Source organism: Canis lupus, chromosome 5, assembly GCF_003254725.2.
Source record: "Canis lupus dingo isolate Sandy chromosome 5, ASM325472v2, whole genome shotgun sequence".
Classification (NCBI taxonomy): Eukaryota; Metazoa; Chordata; class Mammalia; order Carnivora; family Canidae; genus Canis; species Canis lupus.
The window spans coordinates 86,537,449-86,563,179 of NC_064247.1; the positions used below are offsets into that span (position 1 = coordinate 86,537,449).

The 25,731-nt window shown below is 39.7% G+C and overlaps 1 protein-coding gene across 4 annotated transcripts in view; it reads left to right on the plus strand.

Annotated features, from left to right (window-relative positions):
• Positions 1 to 25,731, plus strand: part of CDH8 (cadherin 8) — a 358,676-nt gene that overhangs the window by 112,549 nt on the left and 220,396 nt on the right. For all 4 annotated transcript variants that reach the window (XM_049110768.1, XM_035716225.2, XM_025426341.3 and 1 more), the window contains one exon: positions 7,104 to 7,398. In XM_049110768.1, coding sequence (XP_048966725.1) covers positions 7,104 to 7,398 — 295 coding nt within the window. The remainder of the gene's footprint in view (positions 1 to 7,103; positions 7,399 to 25,731) is intronic.

Sequence of the window (25,731 nt, forward strand, 5' to 3'; positions counted from 1 at the left end):
CTTGTGGAAATATCTGTCTATCTACCATCTAGGTCTATTCAAATGAGTAGTGTAGGCAACACATTTCCTTTTCTGACTGTATTTTTAGGTCCCGGCAGCCAAAAAGGAGTTCATTTGGCCTTGCTTCCAATTTTCTGTTCCTCTGGACACCGGTCCCCATGGCCAGGTCAAGCTGTTCATTGCTCACCCCAGCAACTGACAGAGAATGCAGAGAACACATGTTTGAGATACAGATACAGGTGCTTTAGGAAAAATAACATTTTTGTGAGGCAGGAATCATTTTCAGTGTGGGATGCTATGTTCTATTTAATCAGGGACTATTTCTTCTTTGGCTTTTTTTTTTTACCTCTTAAGACAAACTTAATGGTAAGTTGGTTTATATGAGAATTCCTTGGAGAACTATTATTTCCCTGAATGCTTGTTTCCTTAAGGTGTATGATCACAAGGGTAACTGCATATTCCCAGCTTCATTTTATGAAATGTTGGGGTGCTATTCCGCCCATTACCTAACTTTAATCCCTGCTCCTTATTGGTGGAGAGTGGCTCAGAAATATGAAAAGAATCTATGGCTTTTTGCTCTTTCTCTTCACCTGCCTTTGCAACCTCCCAGCAGCCTAAATATGTCTTTTATTTCGATTGAAGTCCTGCATTCTTATCATTTTGGAGACTTAGGCCAAAAACTTAGATTGTGTCAAAGTCCCTGATGCCATCTTTGCTATTGAAGGGTTGTGACCCAGTATGAGAGTATCGGTCTGCTCGCGGATAGGCTCACAGCCGTAGCTCAGTTTCTCCTTGACACGCACATACTAGATACGGGGAATATATGCTGAGGTGTAATTCGACCCAAGAGCACTAAGCTTGCTCTCTTCTCCAGAGGTGAGCAGACTCCTGAAAAACAGGGACCAGTAAGTGACAGTTTTATGGTTCATTGATCCCTGTTAACCCCTTCGGGTTCCGAGTGATGAGGATTCTTTCTTAGCAAGCAACCTGGATACTTCTTGAGGGCAAGAGTGGAAATGAGACTCTCTTCCACGATGTCCTTCTGGAGAGACCAGACCTTCCGATTAAGCTCCGGTGCCAGAGCTGACCGATTTTCAGTTGATGAAGAAGTGATGAGTGAGTAATTTCCCTGCAGTTCACCGGATGTCATCCGTCATCGCTCTAGAGGAGAAGGTGGCAGAGTGGTAATTAAATCATTCTCTCGCATTCAAATAGGCACTAAGAGAAGGATTTATCTTTTCTAGACTCCCTTGTCCCAGGAGAACTTCAGTGTCCTCAGGGGTCCTGTGTGAGAAAGTTGAAAAGTCCTCTGAACTGCTTATTGACAGCCACAAAAGAAACACAGGTGACATTGAAGACTGGGGGGCATGGGGGGCTCTTGTTCTGAGAATGGTGATTTCTGGGTTTTGGATGCTTATTATCTGTTATCCACATAGCACGCGGCCAGTACCCGTCCATCCACCATCCTTCGGTCAGCATTCCCATGTGCCGTGTTCTGGATCTTATGCTGGATGCTAGGGTTGCACACATATTTAGGGAAGTCCAGGGCTTTGGGTTTAGAGCAGATTAGAGTTTAGGTCACTGGGCCTGATTTTTCTAAATTCCTTTCTCTGTCCTTTAAATCATTGTTTTGGAAATAGTTATTGTCTTCCTTGCCGTCACATTTACTTTATTCCACAAAATCTTTTTGAGCTTCGACAGTCTGACAGATGCCTTACTGAGCAGTGGGAATCCAAAGGACAATGCAAATGCAAGTGATTCTTTTTTTTGACTTTCAGAGTCTAAACTGCTTTTAATGGGGGGGGGGGTATTATGCAAATATATGGAGGATGGTGAGGGTGTAATTATACTGATACTCAGAGTTCAGCTGGATTGTGCAGTGGTTCCGTTATGGTCCCTGAGATGGAAGACGTCATGGGGGAGACCGAGATCACCCTCGCACCCTGACACTGCCTGCGGGGAGGGGCCGGTGGGGCAGTTTGGTCTGGTTGTGGATGTGACAGGCTATGGGCATCAGAACTTGAGAACCCAAATCAAAGTGCTTTGTGCGTTGGTGTGTAAGTGTTCTCCGTGACCTCCTCTCCTCTCTCTTTTGCCTGCAAGACCTTTGCTTATAGGCACACACCAGCCTCTGTGAGGTCACTGAGACAAAACCATGACAGTGTCAGGCTCCTAACCGAAGCCTTGTATCTAGGGACTCTTCCTACTGTTACAGTCAAATCTAAACTCCATCTCTTGTTTTTAGGACTCCATAAAATCAGGCCCCTGCCTTACTTTCTATTCTTATTTTTTTGCCACATTTTCTCTCCTTAACTCAGTGCTCTAGCCATATTAAATCATCTTTACTTCCTCTAACGTAGTAGGCCCTGTCTTTTCCCTGGATCTTTATCTGTGCCATTACCTGTGGCTGGCTTGCGTTCTCTCCCTTCTTTGAGATCTGAAGTTTTAATCATTACTTCCTTGGGGAGGCCTTTTCTGAGTTAAGTAAAATTTCTGTATGCTGTTATAGGCCTCCATATCATAGCCTTTAGAGCATGCATTTGAATCCAGGAAATTGACTCTAAAGCTTATGCTGTGAAGATTGCCACTCGCTGATAGTGCCTTCTGTGGAAAAGTTCCCTAAAAATCTCTGAATCGCAGTCATTTCCTTGGCAAAACGGAGAAATGCTCTCCAGTTTGCCATGAGGATAGCACTGCATTTATACCTGCAAAATGTTTATCAGAGAATAATGATGAGTAATAATACTAATAAGTCTGCTTACCCTAAATTTTCTGTTTGCATGTATCTCCCACTAACATACAGGCCTTTGAGAGCAGCGACCATACCTGTGTTGTGTGTAAACATCTTCTGTTCATATTTAGTAAATGAGTGGCTGAGATCTTTCTGTACCACAGCCAGGCCAACAAGCCCTACCTGTCAAGGAGAATTTGCAGGTGTCCCTTATCCTGCCCCTTCTTTCTTTCAGGAGCAACCCCTGGGAGAGGTGGTTTTCGCACTTCCAGATGATACACAATATGTGAAACATTTGGGATATATTGTGCATCATGATCTCACAGAGAGGGTCTTGAGGAGGATAAATTGATGGGAGCAGTGAAGTTGCATTGAAGTGAGCGGGTTCTGACAGACATATGTGATGAACAACAAAGAAAACAGCTTGTCTTCATGTACCTCGAGTCCTTTTGAAGTCCAGACCTGGAGTCTTATGAGCATTTGTTTGCTGCCCGCAAATTGTTATTCTTGCATACTCACAAGTCTTTTATTTGTAATGTCAAATTGATTACTTGAATAACCATATGCCAGAATGTGTGTGTGTGTGTGTGTGTGTGCGATACAAGCAATAAGATGAACCAAATAAGTAAACACAGTTTTCTGTTTCAAGAACACCATTAGCCGAGGGATCTGGATTTTACTCAGATTTGCTAAAAAATGAATTTCTGGAGGAAAGAAGGAACATACAGTGTTTACTAAGGGTTTTCTTTGGTTTGGTTTTTGTTTTGTTATTACCATTTTTTCAAGAGAGTCTTGGGAACTTGCTTTCACTGGAGTTGCAGCTAGGCTTGCTGCAAGGTTTTCAGAGAGCTGCGCATGGTTGAATATGACATAAAAATAGTTGTAGTTATTGTACGCTTACTCCGTCCATTCCTTTTTCACTATTTCTCAAATATTATCTCAGGATTCCAAAATTGAATCTGCAGAGTAGATGCTTTATCCCTAAATTATAGACAAAGTAACTGAAGTTCAAATAAATGCATTCATCTCTCCATTCCATATAGAGACATAAATATTAGCTTTGTTTTACTGTTTTAGAAATCTATGCTCTTCCCTTCCCCTTCTGTTACTTTTAAACACAAGAGACCATCAAAACCTAACTTAAGACCCTATGCAACTTGCGTATCAGAGGCTATGATAAATGAAGAAAATTATGACACAAATAAGTTTGAACATAAATGATGATAACCCCATTTTGAATGACTTGAGTTTTCATAGCAAAAATGGTGTGCACAAGAGTTGACACATACCAGTACTCCATGTCTCAGGATTGCCTTGTATGTGGATGGAAACCTCTTTGAAGGATATATTATTCAAATTTTCTTTTTTTAATAAAAATGCTAATGGAAATGTTAAAATGCACATAAATTAAAATGATCATAAATTAGGATTAATATCACATTAATGAATTATAATCCCACATTCATTAAGATAAAGTGGCATTTCAATATTTGCTCTTGTTAATAAATTTAATACAATAAATGAAAGGGATACATTTGGAGATTCAATAAATATTTGATGTAATCTTACGCTTTAACTTTTTAAAATATTCAAAAGTAAAGTAGGAGATCTAGATGCATTTGGATTCTTTGTTGCTATTTTATGTCTTTTTTTATATTCTTTTCTTTTCATTTATTGAAGCGCTAAATACAATTTAAATTGGCGAAGAAAGCAATAGAGCCTGTTCTGAATAAAAGTGATCCCAGGAGAACACAATGTCTTTTAAGTTTCTAGGAGTTTCTTTCCACACAGCATTTTTTTTTTTTAAAGGAACAAGTATTTGAAATTCAAAATCATATGGTGCAGTGACTGGTCCCGAGTCCTGTCCTCCACATGCGCTCCTTCTCGGCTGGGAGCGCCACATGGTCCTGAGCAGCCTCCTCCCCACCCCTGCCCTACCCCAGGGTAAAAAAAAAAAAAAATAGATATATATTCTTGACTGAAGTCCAATTGGGAAATATCTCCTGTCTTTTATTTTAAGCATCAGATTGTTTTAGTTGATTTAAAAAGGAAAAAAAAAATACAGAAAATAAAAAAAAAAAGGCTGAGGGTGTTGTTGAGTGTCTGTTTAATGTGGAGGGTCTTTTTTTTGAGGGTCTCCTAAAATAAAGTATTTTGATAAGCAAAAATCTATATATATATATATTTATGTATATATATATTTTTGTTGTTGTTGTTAAACATGTAATTCAAGGTTGGTACAAACAGCAACTAAAAATGTAATACCTTTTTTTTTTTTTTTCTTTTGGTGCATCCCCATGAAATGTAAAGTAGTGCATATTATTCCACTGGAGACTTCTTGGACATATAGAAAGTCATTTCATTAGCAGTGCAGGATGTTTAAAACACTTATTTTACAATGGGAAATGTATAACCCCTACCCTCATAAGGTTTTAGTTGCATGAGAAAGTTTAGCAGGTTGCCATGACTCTAATGCTATGGGTTTCAGACCAGTTTAATGTGATTACAAAGTTTATTAAATAAAAAAAGTTGAAAGACTTCAGCATTCATATATATATATTATATATATAAATATAATATATATACCAAATATATAATGTATATATATGTGTGTGTGTATATATATATATATATATATATATATATATATATACCAAAAATATGTGCATGTAGGTACTATTTCACAGCCTAGTTCAATGATTTTTTCTTCGGAAAATGCAAGCTATATATATATATATATTAATATATATTATTGCAAGCTATATATATATATTAATATATAATGTATATAATATATATATGCAGTTTTATTTTGGTTTTTAAACAGGAGTCAACAGAGCATAGAGAAGATGAACTATGTGTCAGAACACTCCTGTCTCCCTCTTGAGGGTAAACTGAAAATTTTAAAGCAGGGCTTCAGTTTTCCCTAGTACTTACCAAATGTTTCAGGTAGAGTAGGAGTTTAGTAAATTTTTGTTGCCCTTATAACTGAACTAACATGATTTCGGTCCTTGGTGAGGCACAGACAGACACTACACCAGGTGGTGTTGCCCAAGGGACCTTTGTTTGTGGCAGGTAAGGAGACCCTGGGGAGTAACCGAAGCTGTGACTTGTCAAGCAAGGGTGACTAGGTTCCTTTTATTTAGGGTTAGGATGAATATTTAGAAAGGGGAGCCTTGTCACTGGATGTAGAGGCAGACATAAAGAAACAGGGTTAGGCGGATATGTGTATGTCATGTAAATGAGGCTTGTGCTCCTCCTGGGGAGGAGATTTTACTATTATAATAAGGTAAAGGTAACTGTCAGTCACTCTGTGGGTCACTCCATGGTCCATCTTAGGTGTGTGTCAGGGATTTAGTTCAAACTGGGCTGGGTGGTCCGGGCTCCTGGAAGCTTCCTCCAGGCAGTTCTTACCATTTGAGAGAGTTACGGTTTTCATCATGGGATGTTATGCCCATAGGGTCTATTGCCCAAGCTAAGAGATAAGCTGGAAAGAGAACTTCAGCAAAGATGTGGAACAAAGGTCAGTGGATACAAGCAGGTAAGCAGTAAAGGTCAGGTCTTGGGGTCTAGCTGGTGACACCCCAACCTGAGATGAGTCTGTGTTTCTGCGGCAAAGTTTGGATTTTCCAAGGGGACCCATGTTTTTTGGCCTCGGTGCTCTTTGTGAAATGGAAATAAATTTCCTGGACAGAAGAATTGTACAAATCAAAGAAAAGAGGGTACTAGAGAATATATTATCTTAATATGCATCATATTGAGCATTTATTTATTTATTTATTTATTTATTTATTTATTTATCGATGCAAATGTAACACATAGATCTGAGTTGAATTCTGGGTCTACTGCAGTTGATTCCATTAGATATGAACTTTGGAGAGGTTATTATGTGCCTTGTCAAGCCTCACTTTTCTCATGTTTCATGTGAACTACTGTAGCTCATCAACTTTTGGAAAAACTAAGAGAATTATCATATAAGGGAAGCAAATCCCTTAGTTCTTGGTGCACAGAGTGTGATCCATCAAAGGTAGCTAAGAAGAACTTTAAATAAATGTATTAATAAATGGAAAATAATACATACATTTTTGTGTTTTCCTCTTGATCTTTTTATCACTCTAAATGCACGTTAGTTTACACCAAATAAGTCAGAGTACTTCTTATGCCTGTTTTAACTGATTTGTATAAATTTCATTATATTGTGTTTTGATTGATGTGCACGCAGAGCAAAAACTCTTTGTGCAGTTACTCTTAGCGGAGATTGATGAAGTTAGGATGAATGTAGAAAGAACCAGCTTGATATTCAAACAGGAGATAGTTAAAAAGTAACTTTGCAAATTGCTCCATTGCTAACTCATGTCACTTTTCCTTTTAGCTGCACACAGACCTGGATCCTGGGAGCAAAAAGATCAAGTATATCCTATCAGGCGATGGAGCTGGGACAATATTTCAAATAAATGATATAACAGGAGATATCCATGCTATAAAAAGACTTGACCGGGAGGAAAAAGCTGAGTATACTCTCACAGCCCAGGCCGTGGATTGGGAGACGAACAAGCCTCTGGAGCCTCCTTCTGAATTTATTATCAAAGTTCAAGACATCAACGACAATGCGCCGGAGTTTCTTAATGGACCCTATCATGCCACTGTGCCAGAGATGTCCATTTTGGGTAAGTATGCTTCCAATTTCACAGAACTATTAAGAGTCATCTTTAAAATAGCTCCTGGCATCAGGGCTGGTGTGTTGCTGAATAAAAGACATTTATTACCGTCTTATCTCTAATTTGCATTTCCAAATCCCCTTTTTTGGCCTAAGTTCCACAGCTCAATAGCTTTAGTCCCTTAGTAATAGGAACTGACGAAGCAGTTTTTATTAAAATATGTCTCCTTACAACGACAGTACCTCAATAGGCTGAATTTGTATTCCTCTCCTAGACGTGGAGTTTGAGTATTGTTACTGAGATGGATTTATCAAGATTTGTTCCAACATGCCAGACTAATCCTATTGATATTTGCTTGATGTTTAATTATTTGTTTGTGTATATTCACATGCAGATGCAGTGCATAGAGAAATAGAAAACGGTCTAGATCTGTAGTCAGCCAGATATTGGATTGAGCTGATGGGTCAAGTCAGGAGTGAATTAGGAAATCACAGTTGCCAGAGACTTCTTCATAACCGAACTTTTTCTGGCAGTGTATATTTCAAAACATGATTTTCTCCCTTTCTTTCTTCCTTTTGTGGAGATACTTATCTATTCCTCAACCCCTGGCGTTGGTCTGGGAAAACCTTGTTCCCAGACTTTATACAACATGAGAAGAGGGGTTTTAGGGCTCTTCCTTATGGGACAAAAATAGGCAGGATCCAAAGTTCAGAGTATAAGACCACAAGAGAAAATAATAATAATAATAATAAAAGACCACAAGAGTTATTCCTATGTGTATAGTATGTACCCTAGTTTGTTTCAAATTGCATTTAAGACAAACTACAAGAATACATGTTATGCAGCAAAAGTCACAGAAATTCAAAGCAGCTGAAATGATGAGGCAAATAAAAAACACAAATAAACATCTAAGTTGAAGGCCAGCATTAGGCAAATAACCTGGCTTCAATAAATTTTTTCTCATTTTACTTACAGTATAACTTTGGTAAATATATCCACTGCAGTGGCTAGGGAGGACTGATTTTAGGTCTTCACGTGTTCCCCATGTATTTCTCCTGTGGAGACTCCACTTTGCCTATCTCTTCTGCAAGGAATACTACTTGTTTTTCTTGTGGTTGTTGTTTTTGTTTTGTTTTAATTTATTCATGAGAGACACAGAGAGAGGCAGAGACACAGGCAGAGGGAGAAGCAGGCTCCATGCAGGGAGCCCGATGCGGGACTCGATCCTGGGACCCTGGGGTCATGCCCTGAGCTGAAGGCGGACGAGCTGAGCCCCCCTGGCGTCCCCTTGTTTTTCCTTCTTATCAAAATTCAGTTGCTCTTCTACAGCTGGTGGAAATGATACTTTTTCTAGGGAAACTTCTATGGCTTTGGAGCAGGCAGTTGCCTTTCTACCATCATCATCACCACCAAAAGAAACCCGTAAATGAGCAAAAGCACCTCCATGTTTATAGTCCCTTGAGAACCTGACATGCAGACAGGAACTTTTCTTTCTTTTTCTCCCCGCTTTTCTTTGATCAGTGCTTTAAGGGCAGAGAATTTCCCTAATTCATCTTTTTTTTTTTTTAATCCAGATTAGAGTAAAATGGCTTTAAAGGACTATTGATACCTACAATAGAGACAGAACACTCTATCTTAATTGCCAATAAACAATGAAGTATTATTTTCATCTCATCACTGTGATTTCTGCATCATAATGACCAAATCTATATCCATTTATTGTAAATGTGTCAGAGGTTTCCATTTTTGTGTAATGTGAGTCATGTACCTGATAAATATGTTGAGAAAGAAAACCCCAAAAACTTCTGCAGACTTCAAGGTCATTCAGCTAAGAAAAGGATATTAAAGATATTATTAGCTACCTAATGCAGTGTATAAATATCTACCTGTAAGAGTGTATATATATATATATATATATATATATATGCATTTTCCCTCTATTAAAAGATTTTTCTTGATAAGAAAGTAGAAAGTAAAGGAAATAAACTATTCTAACATATACACAGTTATTTTTTTTTTAATATGAATCTTGTGACATCTCTTCCAAAAAACCTGTGGTTTGTGCTACAATTGCAAGTGTGGTTTTTGAAGTTAGATAGATGGAGTTTTGAATCCTGGTTCCATCCCTTATTATCTGGTTGACTTTGAAGTTCAGGGAGGTTAAATTACTGCTTATTTTCCTGAGCTACAATGCAAAGATAATAATTTCCATCTTGCTCTCATTGTGTGAGAATCGCATGATAAAATACAAGGTAAAGATATGCCATGAAGTAAGTAAGTGTTCAAAGTCGGTTGTTGTGGTTTTTAAAATTATTTTTATTAATCTACTTTCCACGTTACCTTTGGACCTTTCCTCATGTATTGATTTTATGCATTGGGTGTCTGGTTTCTGTTTGACTCCAGCCTCTCTGGTTAAAGGAAGCAGAGGCAGCTGCACTATTTTATTGTCAACTGTGAATTATTCCCTTCATTTCTCCTGAAGGTGAATATCAGGATGAAGGTCAGCTACTATCTCCTTTCTCTCCCCATTACCACTGTTCTCTCTCAGCCTGTCTCTTCCCTCCCCTCCTTAGTTCTTTCATTTTTCTTCCTTTGCTACTGCAGAAATGCCAGCACTTGCACCTGTACGCCCTGAGGAATGCCAGCAAGGACTAGGGATTTCATTGTGCAGAAAGTGAAGAATAAAAATTGTAATTGAGAAATTTACCAATATTAAATTGAAATGAATGTGATGTTCAAGAACTGTCTGCCAGTTGACAAGCTGTCAAGACAAAACACACATATATATTTGCCCAAATGGCAGCCAAATTATTTTAGAAATATCTTACTTGGAAGCTGGAGACACAGGTCTTTTTTATATTCTACTGTGAATTTCAGAACTTGATGAGAATTCACTTTTATAGCAATACCACATAAAGAGTGGCATGTGAGCCTGTCTGATTTTAACTGTGAATCCCAAACTAGCATTGTTGAAGTTGGTTTTCCAATGCACATTTGCCTACACTTATTGAGCTCCAGACAAAATAGATATTTTTAATGCCGTTGTACATTGGGGCGAGGGGGTGTTTAGCCCTGACCATATGCCTACACCTGTGCTCAGATAAAATAAAGTTTTTATTTGAGTTGAAAATAGAATCTCATATTATTTGGCTGCAAATGTGCTTTCTGTTTGTGTAAGTGACATAATCCATCTAAGCCTTACTTTATCTGTATAGTGTGCACAGTGATCTCTACCGAAATAACCGTGTTTGGAAAAATTCAATGATTATATTTAAAGTACTTAGCAGAGCATAGAGTTAGTGACCAACATATATTAGCTTCTTTACAGCCACCCATTTGTAAATTACTTCTACTGGTAAGATTCAGTAAACTGGTACGAATGGCTTCGCCAATGAAAAAATCTCTCAGCGAGCCTTACCTTTGTATTTCAAAATTGTACATGTTGGAATGAACCCCATTTATTCAAAAATTTACATGTTGGAATGAACTCTGTTTCATTATATTAGTGAAGGGCTGAGGAGCTAAGTAGTGCTTAAGCTGGTAGGCATTACTGTGTTGCAGAGTACACAGTTACATTACACGTAACACTGAAGGTTTTTTTAGTTTTCTTTGAGACTCAGAGCTTCTCTAATGATGATCAATGTGTATTGAAAAGTTGCTATATGGCAAAAGCCTTTAATATCCGTGACAACCCTGTAACATCAGTACTGATATTAACTTCCTTATATCTCATTATTTTTAATCAGAAAAATGGGGGAAATAATAGCTAATCCAAATCCAGATATTAAGTGGAGGAGCTGGGATTTAAATCCAGACATCTGGCTCTATCTCTCGTGGGTTTAACCAATATGCTGTACTAATCTTTGATAATATCTCTAGAGAATTTTGTTTATACGAGCACTCCGCTTCTGCTGCATATTTATAATAGTTCATATTTTTTCAAGGTGGAAGAGCACTTGAGGTCAACACACTTTGCAAATTAAATTGAAAACTAAGACGGGATTTGGAAAGGAAAAGTTTAGGTAAAGTATTACACAATTTTCAAGATAGGCACATAAGCACTTGAAAAATGTAAGAACAATACATCCCATAGAAATTCAAATAACAATAAAATTAATTAGCAGACATGTGGTGAACACTGGCATTGAAGTGCTGTTAATATAATAGAGATAAAGACTAAAGAGAGGAACTGAGATTGACTCTAGATTTCCCGGTTGTGCATGCAAAAGGAGAATGCACTATCCACAAAAAATTCTGCGTCAAAATATCAGAAAAAAGTTAATAGATGATTTAATAAGCTATATTTTTTAAAAAGAGTATATCTGACTGCTTTCCAAAGGCTTATAACTGAAGTGGTTATGGAGGTCAGTACACGATGCAGGTGAACCTACTCTCCTTGAACATGAACTCAGCCAAAGGGAAATGTAAAAATTTGAGAATATTTTCTATCTTCTTCTTTCTGTCTGTTATTCTTACTCTGTTTTATTTTGTGATTAATATTAAGCCTCTTCCTTATGAATATCTTCTTTTTTGATAAACATCCTCCACTCCTCTTGAAGGAAGGCCCGTTTAAACTACTTGTTATTTATTTTATATCTTCATTATCTTTGATTTGGAATACATTTAATCATGGAGAATTTCTCTTAGTCTTCAAAAAAAATAAAGTGAAAACATTAAATCTTAGAGAAAAGGGGGAAATGTAGTTCAAGTTTTTTTTTTTTTCCTTGAACCATTTGAGATTGAGTTGCTGACTTGCTGCCCCATCACCATGGAAAATCTCAGGAAGTCCTTCCCGCATGGATGTTATTTTCCACAGCCATCACTATCAGAAATTCACATCAATGTACCATTGCTCTTGAAAGCACAGACCTCAGTCAAATGTTTCCAACTGTTGCAGTAATTTTTTTTATATTAAAAAGATCAAAGCCAAGGCTGTATGTGCATTACCGTTATGTCTCTAGAATGCTTCCATCTGGAATGGTTCTTTAGTCTTTGCTTTGCTTTTATGACCTCTACACTTGGAGATTATAGAAGAAATAACCTATAGGATTCCTTAGTTAGGATTTGTCTTGTTTCCTTGAAATCAGATCCAGAATATGTTTTTTAGGTAGTGCTGTCACAGATGATATTGATTTGTATCAGGTGGTAAAGGATTTTGATTTATTCCATCATTGGTGATAATAATTTTTGATTGTTTCATTGAGTTATCCAACCATGTTTGTCCATTGCAAAGGTTTTTTTTCTCTTTGTACTTAATAACAATTTTGTCAGCAGATACTTTGCTTCTGAGTAAATATCTTTTTCTTTATCAAATTACTACCCCCCCAATTTTAACATTCATTGAAGCATCTTGGCTGAATTATTACCATGACAGCTGCCAAATGGTGGTTTTGCTAATTCCCTCATTCCGTTTGCATTTATTGCTTGACATTCTTCTATAAGGAAAAGCTTTCTTTTCTTTCTATGTATTTGCTTGTGTATTTATTTATATTAGTTTGCACTTTTGGAGTTCTGTTTTATTTAATATTTGTTGCTTTCACTATTTATCGTGATGGTCTTACAATAATTATGAATATCATTTATACCAGACTTGGCCATGTCATGCCCTTGAAGCTGATTCTGTGTCCTATTGACATGCCTCATTATTCTTTGGGTACAATCTTATCACTGGCCAAAGTGTTCTGGGCTTCTTTTGCACTTTCCCTGATCCAGCCCTGGGATTTGCCATCTATCTATCTATCTATCTATCTATCTATCTATCTATCTATCATCTATCTATCATCTATCTGAAGGAAAGCATGAACAGAGGGGAGGGGCAGAGGGAGAGGGAAAGAATCTCAAGCAGACTCCCCACTGAGCATGGAGTTGGACTTGGGCTGGATCTCATGATGCTGAGGTCATGACTGGAGTCAAAACTGCCTTAGACAACCTACTGAGCCACCCAGGTACCACATGGAGTTTGCTATTTGTACAAAGAAACCTGGTTCCCTTTAAGTGAGACTGGCATTTGGTAGCAAATTCAGGGTACTGGTGGTATTTATTGCTACCAGGGTGTTGCTACTCTCAAATCCTTTCAGTGGACAGGACAGGACAAAGTAATGTATGGGAGCATGCACACATGAACACACACACCCATTTATCTCTACTGAGTTGAATGCTGTTCCCTCCAAATTTTGTCTGCCCAGTACCTTAGATTGTACCTTTATTTCAATATAGGGTTTTTGCAGATGTAATTAGTTATATGGAGGCAGAGATTGGAGTTGTGCTCCCTTAAGGAATGCCAAGAGCTGCTAGTAGCTGGAAGGGGCAAGGGAACATCCTTCAGAAGAAACGTGGGCTGGTCAACACTTTGATTTTGGACTCCAGAACTGTGAGAGAATAAATTCTTGTCATTTATTCCCAAGAATAAATCAGCCCAATTTGTGATAATTTGTTATGGGAGCCATAAGAAGCTAAAACACTATCTATCGAAAACCATGAGTTGGTCTCTGAACCTCCAGTTCTAAAGCAGACTGAGGGGGTTCATTATGTACCTATTTTTTTTTCTGCAACAATGAAAAAGCTGAGTTTCTTTATCCTGAATATATTTGTTATTTGGATTACCCTTTACGTCCTGTAATAAGGGATTTCTATTTACTCCTTCCGCCCAATCCCTGACCACTCACACGCAGGTTGATCTGCTGTCGTATCTCCATCTTCCTGCCTTTACACAGATTCCTATCTTGCCCAGCCACACTGAATGGCTTTTGTACTACATCGGTCAGATGGTAGACAGGAATGGAATCAGGAAGCTCCATAATACTCTCTACTTTTATTCCCCTGTATACCTCAATGGTTTCTTATGATACAATAGACCTATAGCGACATTTTCCAATCTATATTCAAAATAGGTTTACTAAAAGGAAAAAAAAATCAAATTCATTTGATAAACACTGAATTAATGAAAATTAAATGCTTTTTGTGCTTCCTGGTCTTTAAAGTATTAATATATCGTAATATGATGAATTTGTATTTTATGCTTTTTTGGAGTTTCAGACATTTATATGGCCACAGAAACTATTTTTAAAATAAATATCTTGCAGCACTAACATAATTTTACACTACAAAAGCTTTCCAAATGCATGTCTGATGAGAAGACATTTTTGATTCTATGCAAGGCCACATGTTGGTTTAACATGCAGCTAAACAGTAAAATTTGCAATTTCTAAAGAGTGAATTAAAAATCATGATGACTGTAGCTTACATGGATTAACTTGTCATTCTTGTCACTGCCCAGTACTTACTTTAGTCCCATATAAAGAAGATTCCCAAAGTAATAAGGAGATTCATTTTCACATTCTTTTTTTATTAAGGAAACAATTTTTTGTCACATAAGCTTTAAAAGATCAAAGAATGTTTATACTAACAAACAGTCTTAAACCTAACCTTCTCTTTTCTTAAAATTTAGAGGTTGTGGATTTCTTTCTTTCTCTTGGCTAGATTAAAAAAAAAAAATTGGTACCGTTTCTCTATTTTAAAGGAAAGAGGCAAAATGAGGAAGAGGAAACACATATCTTGATGGATTTGATTATATTTTTTTGTCTTGTTTGATTCAGAGTGATGAACAAAACTTAGATTCTTTAGGAAAACATGGGTGGGAAATCATGGGGATTGAAATAAATACTCTCAAAAGAAATCCAGCTGCTCTACCTGGTATGAATGCCTGTAACAGCTGTGGTTCCAAAGCTCTAGGATGACGTCAAGATTGTGTGGTTTGTGTTTTGCATAAAGAGTCTAACCTTCGTTAGGGATACATATTTGAAATACTGAAATATTCTCCTATCAGTAAGTCTGTATTTATCATAAGGAAATCTAAAATAATCTAGAAAACCTTAGTGTTATAGGCGAAGGGTTGAATGGCCAAGGTCAGGTTCCACCCAGACAATCCGATGATCCTGTTGTCTTCTTCGTCTCTTTGCCCTCATGTGAGAATTAATATTTTAGGACTCAACATATTTATTGATTCCAGAGGCAAAAGGGCAAATCCTCAGTAAGTTATTCAAGCCATGTTTGTGTCCAGAGCTCTGTGAATTACCATCAACACCTACAGTTTTATGAGTATTATTGTTACATTGTGATTATAGGAAATCATGAATTAAAAGGGACCAGAGAGTAAAAGCTCATAGAGTTCAGCCTTTGCTCACATTCGCCTGTTAGAGAAATGAATCAACTGCATGTCAGAGCAGCTCCAAAACACACATTTGTGAAATTCTGATGTCTTGGCCAAAAATGAATGTTGGACATCTTTGTCAAAATATTTTTGGTGTCAGCATGCTCTTCTCAGAACTTTGCCTCTTGGAGCTTGGGCCGGGGGTGGGGGTGGGGGGTGCAAATTCCTTAGGGTCTCTGTGCATGTATTAACATTATTTCTTTAACTTTGATGTTTGTGCATAACGGGCTTAATAATAGTACTTCCCGGATTCACTGGACTTTAAAAATTACCATTTGATTTTTTTTTTAGATCCAAATACCTTTATTCCTTGGTTGATTAGCAATCACAGTTGTATAAAATATGTCTTGTTGTTTTTCTGTACTTCTTACCAATAACTTCACCTAGAGAAAAACAGTAAAATTTATAGGGCAAGATAGCTACATGTATAGATAAGCACATAGATTAAGAGATAAAATATGGTAGAGCTGTTAAAAGAAGCAAAGGAAAAAGATATTTAGATAGATGGCAAAAATAACTGTGTGTGTGTGTGTGTGTGTACTTGATATAGAATTAGATATCCTAAAACAAAACAAAAAATAGTTACATATGAGGCTGTAGATGAGTATATACAGATTGTTTCAGATACATCTCCCATAGTAAGAAAACAAGTTTTCATCCCTTGTGTCTGTATTTGAAGAGTCAAAGTCTATATAACTATATTTGTGTCACCCTTGAAGATGATTTTATTCATTTTCTTTTTGCCGGTGAGCATGACACCAAGGAGTATTCCCTTTATAACCATGTCAGATTTTTCAGGTCCCATCATTATCTACCAATTATGAATCTTTGCAAACCACAAGAGTCATGCGAGTTCAAGAAATATATTCAGAGTGGGAGAAGAGGAGAGGGTTTTGGGAGGGGGAGACTACAGAAGTAAAGGTTCCATTTTCATCGCCTTGTATCAAGGGTACCTACTATTAATAGGATTTATTCAACTCTTGATGTTAACCTTGGCCACCTGGCTGAGGTATTATTTTATCAGGTTTATCTACTGTAGAATTACTCTTTTCCTCTCCTTTCCATGATATACCCTTTGGAAGGAAGTCTCTTTGTGCAGCATTTACTTGAAGAGTGGGAAGTTATACCCGCCCCCGCCAGCCACCACACCACATAATGACATTACTCATGTGGATTTCTCATTTCTCGTACATAGGAACTTTGTCTCTTTCCTTCTTTTTTTTTTTCCTCTTTCATTTAATCAATATGTACTCAAGGGTTATTTATTTTACACTTTGGTTTTATAATCCAATACAGCTTTATTTTCTTGCTCAATGTTTTTTCAGTGTTAGCAACTGGCAGCCCTTTTGGTTGTCTCCAGTGTTCCTTTGATGTGCATCCATCATCATTGTTATCATGATTAGTATTTGGGTTTGGACTTTAGCACTTATTTACTTCCTTACTTTCTTGCACTGCATGATGCTGCAGGCTTATCGTATATAATTGTTGCTCCAATTCTAGAATTAACTCTTTCTCCAGGGAGTTCTACTGGGGTATTGGAAGCCAAGATGAGTGTTGCTCCTGAGTTGCCTTTGCTTCTAGGCCCTCTCAGCTAATACAGGGAGAACAAATGAATGTGGGTATAGGAATTTATATGCACCACACATATATACATGCATGAATAGATATAAGAAGAATATATTAGTGCATGTACTCATAGTATACTAGTCCATATATTAGTATGTTAGGGTTTGTGTGTATATCATATGCTTCTACATACACACACTTAGATCTTCTCCTTCTCCTCCCACCACCCTCAGTAAGTCTTAAAATACATATATAAGATTATTGTATTATTTTGTCACAGTTTGCATTTTATCCTGAGAAACTCCAACTTCCTAATTTTAAAAAAATGTGTATATTGAGATTTACTCATTGTGCTATAAAGTTTAATGGTTTTAACAAGTACATTGTGCCATGGGCCCATCATTTCAGTATTATATAGGATAGTTTTAGTGCCTTAAAAATATGCCTTGAGTTTTACCTATTGAACTTTTGTATTTCCTTAACTCCTAGCAATCACTGATCTGTTTATTGACTCTATAATTTTGTCTTTCCTAAAATGCCATATAAAGGAGTAATGTAGTATGGAGGCCTTTCACTTAGTACTATGCATTCACGATTCATCCATGTTTTTGCATGGCTTAAGAGTTGACTCCTTTTCATCCCTAGGTAGTATTCTGTTGTGTGGATGACCATAGTTTGGTTATCCATTTACCTGTTGAAGGATATTCTGATTGCTTCCAGTTTGGTGTGATTGTAAATAAAGCTGCGATAAACATTCATATGCAGGTTTGTGCCTAGAAGTAAGTTTTCATTTCAGTTGGATCAATATCTGAGTATGACTGCTTGACCACATGGTAAGCTTATATTTATTTTTGCAAGAAATTCAAATTGGTTTTGCCAAAATACTGACCACAAAGTCCTACCTATAACCTATAAAACGCTGTCAAGATATCCCTCTTTGGTTATCAGGAAGCACAATGGTAGAAAACCTAGAACAGAAAGCAGTTAATATCGAGAGGAACGTAAGGACTTGAATGAGTTCCAGTGATCACATTATAAGCAGGAGCTATCTTAAAATGTTGTCAGACCTCTGGGATATGCTGCTTAAGAGGATTTTTTTTTTTATCTTTTCTTTCTTCTGGTGAAATTGGGTCCCTGGGTTCTTTTCTTTGACAGTGTATTCATGGACATTGTTCACCAGCTTGCCACTAACATTACTCCGCCTATCCCTGCGTTTCAAAAGTTTATGTGAAAAAGGGGATGAGTATAGGGGTGAGTGTGTCACAGTCAGTAACCACCTCTAGAAAGCATACCTCCTTCCCGGTGGTAGTGAATACCCATGGGGTGTGTGCCTAACTCATGTTTGGTTAATTCTCTACCAACTGCCCATCTCCCCATTGATGGTGTGGATAATTCGTGGTCAGTTTATATAAGGTTGCTTCTGCTCCAACACAGGTAGACATTTCCTCAAATCTAATTCAGTCAATCTCTACCCCAGCTATTTGCCATGAAGACTAAGAAGATATTGAAATAGTTTCTTTCCAAGTAGCTCAACATGGAATTGGGTGAATGTGGACCCTGAGGTAGACACCATCTTTTCACGGTATATAGTAGAGAAATGGAAAAGCTATACTTCACAGTGCGGGGAAGGAGAGGAGACAGGTAACAACGAGGAAAAAAAAAGTGAGAAACTGGGAAACTTCTTTTTGGATTTTTTAGTCTCTGATTTTAGAAACATACTGAGCTTTAAACAGCTCCCATCTCTGGCTTCCATGATACTCCATCCATCCATCCATGACACCCCCAGAACAGGAGGGAGCATGGTGTATTTCTTAAAAACAATACCATCTCTTGAGAAATAGAAAATTGGCCTTTGCGTGCTGTCAGCACCTATGAAAAGAAGTTATTAGAAGAAAGTTTGGTCTATTAGAGAGGGCACATAGAAACATTTTTCTTCCTAGATATGTAAACGGTGTATAAATATATGAAATATTTATGACCACTCAAATTGTATGCAGTTTTTTCATTATATGGACCTAGGGAATAGACCTCCTGTGTCTTCTCTTTGAAAGATCTTAGTCCTTTAGCACAAGGCGTGGTAGGAGTAATATGTAGTACTTATCTTCATAATATAATAAGAGTAAAAGAGGACGTTTTGTCTTTAGCTGGCCAACTGCTGCCCATATAGAAACAATGAGCTGGAATGTTCTATTTTGGGGAATGTTTAAACCAGAATTGGGCAGGCATGCCCAAGGAAGGCAGGCATCCCTTCCCCCAGGATGTGTAGAGAGGATCATGCATCTCCTTGTCCTGGGAAAGAAAGAGAAAGTGAGAGAAGGAATATTCTTACTTCGGTAAGAAAAAAAAAAAAAAGACTCTTGATGCCAAGCTCAGTGTCACTCTTCCATCCATTTATATTCATAGATCCTATTAATGGATGTAAGATAACCTACAGTCTTCTGTGCTTTGTTCTTTTGAAAATTACTATTAAAGAAAAGCTGGATGATCAAGACTGAAAACAAAGGACAAAATTCATTCCTGAGTATGTCTTTATTGTCCTTTTTCTCACCTTGACAGAATCATCTGAATGATAATCACCCCAGGATCCTTTTTTTTTTTTTTTGTATTGTTATTCCTGTATAATTATTAGGGCTGCTGATACCATTAGGTGACAATGAAATAATATTAAACAATCCTCACACATTTATGTATATGTAACAAGTTACAATGTCAGAATTCAACGAAAGGAGAAGCACCAGGAACCCCCTTAGGAGCGGCTCTTGCGGCGTCTCACTGCTCCAGGAAATGCTCTGCAAGTACCTGCAAGGCCAGCACCTTTGAGGGGGACCACACAGGAAGGGAAGTGAGACCATGTGTCGCGAAACCCGCTTGGTCTCCCTTGCTTCACTGAGCGCTAAGGGCATTGGTGAGTCAGGATTATCGTAGGCATGGACAACAATTCTTGTTCCTATGCAGGCTTTTCTACATTCTCGCCTTTTCGTGTCCCTTGTACATATTTTTTACATTACGCATCAAAAAGGGAATATCCACACAGTAGACTGCATATGTCATAAGAGCACATGGTCACAAGCTGCACAGATTCATGTAATTAAGCACCCAAAAAAAAAATCAGAATAGTACTTGCCTTGCAAGATTCATTCTTGGGCTTCTCTCTTCCACCGTTCCCGTAAGGGTAACCAGTGTCCTCACTTCTAAAATGGTCACATTTTGCCTCTTTCGCACTCTAGACAAGTGGAATCATACCCTAGTTTTTGCTTTTGTGTCTGGTTTCTTTCTCTCAATACTCCAGTCGGGCTTGAAACCAGTTCTACCAAATTTACAAGATATGTGAATGAGTCAATGAATGTATTGATTTTTATATTCATTTATCCATTTATTATATATCATTTATTCATTATTTATATGGGTTTGGTAAATCTGCATCCATGGACACAGAAGGGGTCTCTAATCTGCGCGAAACAAATATTACTTATTTGTAAAAGGAATTTAGTTATTACAACTACCTTTGGGATCCCTGGGCGCTAGGCAGCGGTTTAGCGCCTGCCTTTGGCCCGGGGCGCGATCCTGGACACCCAGGATCGAATCCCACATCGGGCTCCCGGTGCATGGAGCCTGCTTCTCCCTCTGCCTGGGTCTCTGCCTCTCTCTCTCTCTCTCTCTCTCTCTCTCTCTATCATAAATAAATAAAAAATAAAATAAAATAAAATAAAATAAAATAAAATAAAATAAAATAAAATAAAACTACCTTTATCCCAGGGGCTCATGACTGATTCAGTCAGTGGAACCTGCAACTCTTGATCTTAAGAGTAGTGGGTTTGACCCCCTTTGGGGCATGTACCTGACTTAAAAAAAAATCTTTAAAACTACCTTTATCCTGCCATTGAGGGGGAAACAATCCTGCCATTCTGCTTTTATTTTTTGTGAATTATACCCCCTTTCTCTATTTTCTCTAATGTCGTCATCAAATACATTTAACAAACATTGATTGAGCACCTACATTTATAGACAGTGAAGTCACAGGAATCAAAACTCTGTGTGCAGATATAAAGACCCAGTGGTAGGGATTCATTCTCTGGAGTCAGCAGGCCATGTTGCAAATCCCCGGTAGTTTCCTTAGAGCACCAAACTCCCCTTAGTCCTTTGAAATCCACCCCTTGGATTTTTGCTCAGTATGAAATACAACATTAACCTCCATGGAGGCTATCATGTTAGAGAAAAGTATTTTAATTTTATTTATTGATATAAATTATTATTTAAAAAGGGGACTTTGTCACTACTATCACTTGCCACAAATAGGAGGTAAATGCCAGATAAATATAGTGTTAGATAGATACAATAAAATATATACATAATATTAGGTAGACAGAATGTGAACTCTGTGTAAATATATAAAGTCAATGGCTTTCGTATAGACACTGTCGCCTGCCAAACGCTTTTACTTCTTTTTTTTTTTTTTTTTTTTTTGGCTTTTACTTCTAAGCTTTCTTGTTCCTTGATATATAAAGGGATATTGGTGAATATCAGAAAGCTGTTAAACGCACACGAGCATAGAATGAGAGAATGCCGTCAGTATAAAAGAGCAGTGGAGTGGCTGTCCAGGTGCTGATTCCTTGTACACCCACAGTGCCCTGCTGGATCCCCCCTCCCCGCCCCATGTTGGAGACCAACAGGGTATGCAAGATGCATGCTCGCGTTCTGGTGGACGCCAAGCAAGGACTACAGAGTGGATGCTCTCTCTTAACCATACCTGGCTCCAGGGGCACATAGTTTGGCAGGGAAGGTAACCTGCTTCCAAGGCTTGCTGAGGGTGTGAAAGGGGTGTCATAGGAGAAACCATGGAGCAGAAGGACCCAGAGCTGCCAGGAGGTGTCAGTGGGAATCTTGCGCACCTAAGGTCTGCACGGCAGGGCATCCATCACACTTTCAGGTTTCCTTATGACTCAGAGGAGCTGCAGCCATTTCTGAAGATCTTTGGAGCCGATGAGAAATAGGCCCATAGCATCATCCGCCGAGAAGTCAAGTCCTGAGAGTAGGTCAGAGGCTGTGCTTGTGGGGCTGTGTGGGCTCTGCTAAAGGATCCCTTCCTATAAAATGGAATACATTTTAGCATCATTTCTCCATTCCTAGGCTTAAGCAGTCCAGCCCATTCAAGCAATTAACATGGTTTCCAGTGACCAAGCAGGTGCATGACTTTAATAAAAGAGTGTGATTGTTTTAAATATTTGGCGGGAGCTTTCACATCGTAAGGATCCAGTACCACACACCCGATCAGAAGATATTTCAAGGTGTCATGATAAAGATGAGCTATTGCTGTGCTATCAGCAATGGTGAAAAAGATGGCTTGAAGCTGCCCTGTTCCCCACCAGAATGGACATTCTGGCACATTCGACAGCATCTGCTTTGAACAGAAAAGATATCCCTGATTAAGTTTAAGATTTGCCTGACTCTTTATGTATGTCTGTCGCTCTTTAACATCTGCAGAGCTTCTGATACTGGAAAGGCCAATTTGAGCAGGGTGGGGAACGCTCAGATACGTGGGATTCAAGGTTAGGCTTAGGACTGCAGGGAGAATATAAAAATCTGCTTCCCTGTGTCTGATGTAAGCCTCCTTGAAATGTTCAAAGATAAATGCTCAGGCTTTGAAGCCAGACTGTGTTTGAATTGAGGATCTTCTCCTAACCACTGGGTGACCAGGGGAAGGGAATTTACCTCTCTGAATCCGAGATTCTTTTTCTTTAAAATGGGATCTAAAAGGGAAAATTATGTGAAAGGATAAAATACTCCGCCTGGCGTGCAGTATTCCAGTAAATGTCAGCTGGCCCCGGCTCCGAGGCGCTGAGCGTGTGTTGCAGAGATCACCCACCCTGGCCCTCGAAGGCAGCAGGCTCCTTCTGAATTCTCCGAACATCAGTGTACATAAATTTGAGTCCCCCCCTCCCCGTATTTTTTGGTTTGGGGTACATTTTTGGAATTAAGCTAGTTCATCTGTTCAAATAGTAGATCATTCTGTTACCTCTTCCACAGATCATATTTTTACCTTGTGTTTCTAGGATGCTGCCTACCCTTTAAAAGAACTTTTAACATCTGATTTCTGGACTTTTTGCCGAGTTCCAGGCCTATACCTCAGACCGCCCACGTGACGTGGATGTGTGTGATTGGGGGGCGTTTTTAACAACCAGTACCTTCAAAACTAAATGAATCTGTTGTTTGTTGCTCTGTTAACAGTGTTGCCACAAACCTCATGGCTTTTCACAAGATTCATTTATTATCTCATATGCCCTGTGGGTCAGGATCCACCTGGGAGGTCCATAGGTTCTCTGCTTCTAGAACCGTATGAAGCTATGATCAAAGTGTCAGCCGGGCCGAGATCTCATCTGAGGCTCGACCGGGGAAGACTCCCGGTCCCAAGGCCTCATGGTGCCTGGCAACGTTCAGGTCCCGGAGGGTCTCCGTGTCTCTCCCGTCTGGTGACCATGCCCCCTTCCTCCCTGCATGGCCTTCCCATGTGGTGGCTCGGGTTGAGGTGGTGGCAGCTGGCCTCTTCCTAGTCAGCAGGAGAGGGGCTCCCGACCGTAGTCCTTATGGTCTCACGTTGCATGTCATCACTTGCTCCCATCACCTTTGCCATACTGTATGGGTTAGAACAAGTCCCAGGTCCTACGTGTTACCTCCTCCCCCGTGGCTCTACCGGGGCAAGAGTGCTCACCTCTAGAACAGGGTGTCGGGCCTGGCAGTCCCTTGCCGTGCACCCCCGTGCGCTGTCCCGTTCCTCTAAGGAGTGAACGTGGGCAGATGGTAACCGTCTTACTAGAAGGAAGGGCCACCTTCTACTTCGCAAATGCCGTGTCTTCTCTCACCGCCCTGGCCCAAGAAGCCGTGATGCGTCATCCAAACCCCCGCTGGCTTCCTTCCTGGTTGTCAGGGTTCTGTGAGTTCTATGCGTCCTCTGGCCACCGTGCTTTACTCAGTGTCTCCCTGTGGCAGGCCTCTGTGGTGTCCCACCCGGGCTGGCCTCAGGGCCCCAGCACGTCCCAGGGGTCTTGCCCAGGACAGCAGGTGCCTCTTCATCTTCCCAGTCCTGGTTGCTCACCGCCTCCTCCTGGTGTATAGGGACTTCCTGTCGTGCTGTCTTTTCCTCGGTCCACTTAGAGCCGACCAACCAGCTCCTGGCCTGGGTGTCTGGCCAGTCGCAGGCCCCATGCAGGTGGCCGTGCCTGTACCGTCCCCGCTACCTTCCTGTGCCTGCCGAGGCTGCTGCGCAGCTGAATCAGGAAGTCAGTCCGTCCTGGGCCAGGAAAGGGAAGATGGGACTGAGTGATGAGCGACGTTCCCTCCAAGTGTGTCAGCTGCAGTCGGAGGGACAGGCAGGGGGTCGAGGCCTGAAGGGCAGCCGCGTGCTGGTGGCCAGAGGGCCTGCGGCGGCAGAGGAGCTGGGCAGCTCCCGAGAAGGGCAGCGGGGGGCCCGGCTGGTTGGCCCCCAGCCCCGGGCTGCAGAGACACAGGAGGCGTCCGGGGCTCACTGTTAGCAGGCCCCGTCCTGCCCCTCGGGCTCACAGGCAGCGGCCTTGAAAGGTGACCAGGCCGGAGCTTCTCCGACTCCACTCTTCCCACAGAAACTACACCGACATGGAAGTGAGGACAGTGCTGTCTTCACTTAAGAAAGGAGATGTCCATGGCCTCCCTTGTTGGCCTTTCTTTGGATATTCACATTTCTCCCACCTATTTAGGAGAAACTCATCTGAAACAGTAACATTCTTTCCTTCAATGACTCATTATAAATAAAGCTGATTTATATTTATTTCCTTTTTTAAAAAAGATTTTCTTTATGTATTCATGAGAGACACAGAGAGAGAGGCAGAGACATAGGCAGAGGGAGAAGCGAGCTCCCTGATGCGGGACTCGATCCTGGACCCCGGGATCACATCCTGAGCCAAAGGCAGACGCTCAACCGCTGAGCCACCTGGGCTTCCCTATTTTTTTTCTCTCTTTTTAAGATTACTTATTTTAGAGACAGGGAGATAGAGATGCACGTATGTGGGGGAAGGGTGTGGGGCAGAGAGTGAGGGAGGAAATCCAAGCAGATGTCTTGCTCAGTGTGGAGCCTGAGGTCGGGCTCAATCTCACAACCTTGAGGTCATGACCTGAGCCAAAACCAGAAATTAAATGCTTAACCAACTGAGCCACCCAGGCGCTCCTCTTTATTACTTTTGATTTTTGGTCATCACAGGCAAAGGTATTGTGGAAAGCTGGGGAAGAACAATGTGATAGTCTCCTTTCAAGGAAACTCATTTGTGTAGGATTTAGACAATGAAATATAAGATTCACTGTATCGTCTTTTAGTTTTCTGTGGCTTTAGGAACTTAGGCAGAACATGGAGGTGAATACATTAACCTTACCCACGTGTAAGGGATCGGAAACTGCAGGTGGCAACTTAGCCTCTTATAAAGTAGGATTTAATGTGTAACATGAGATGCTAAATGGAGACTCCAGTGGGGCAGTGGGAAACATGTGGACTCTGGAGAGGAAATCCTGGATCTCGAGGCCACTCGCCAAACACGCACATTTGG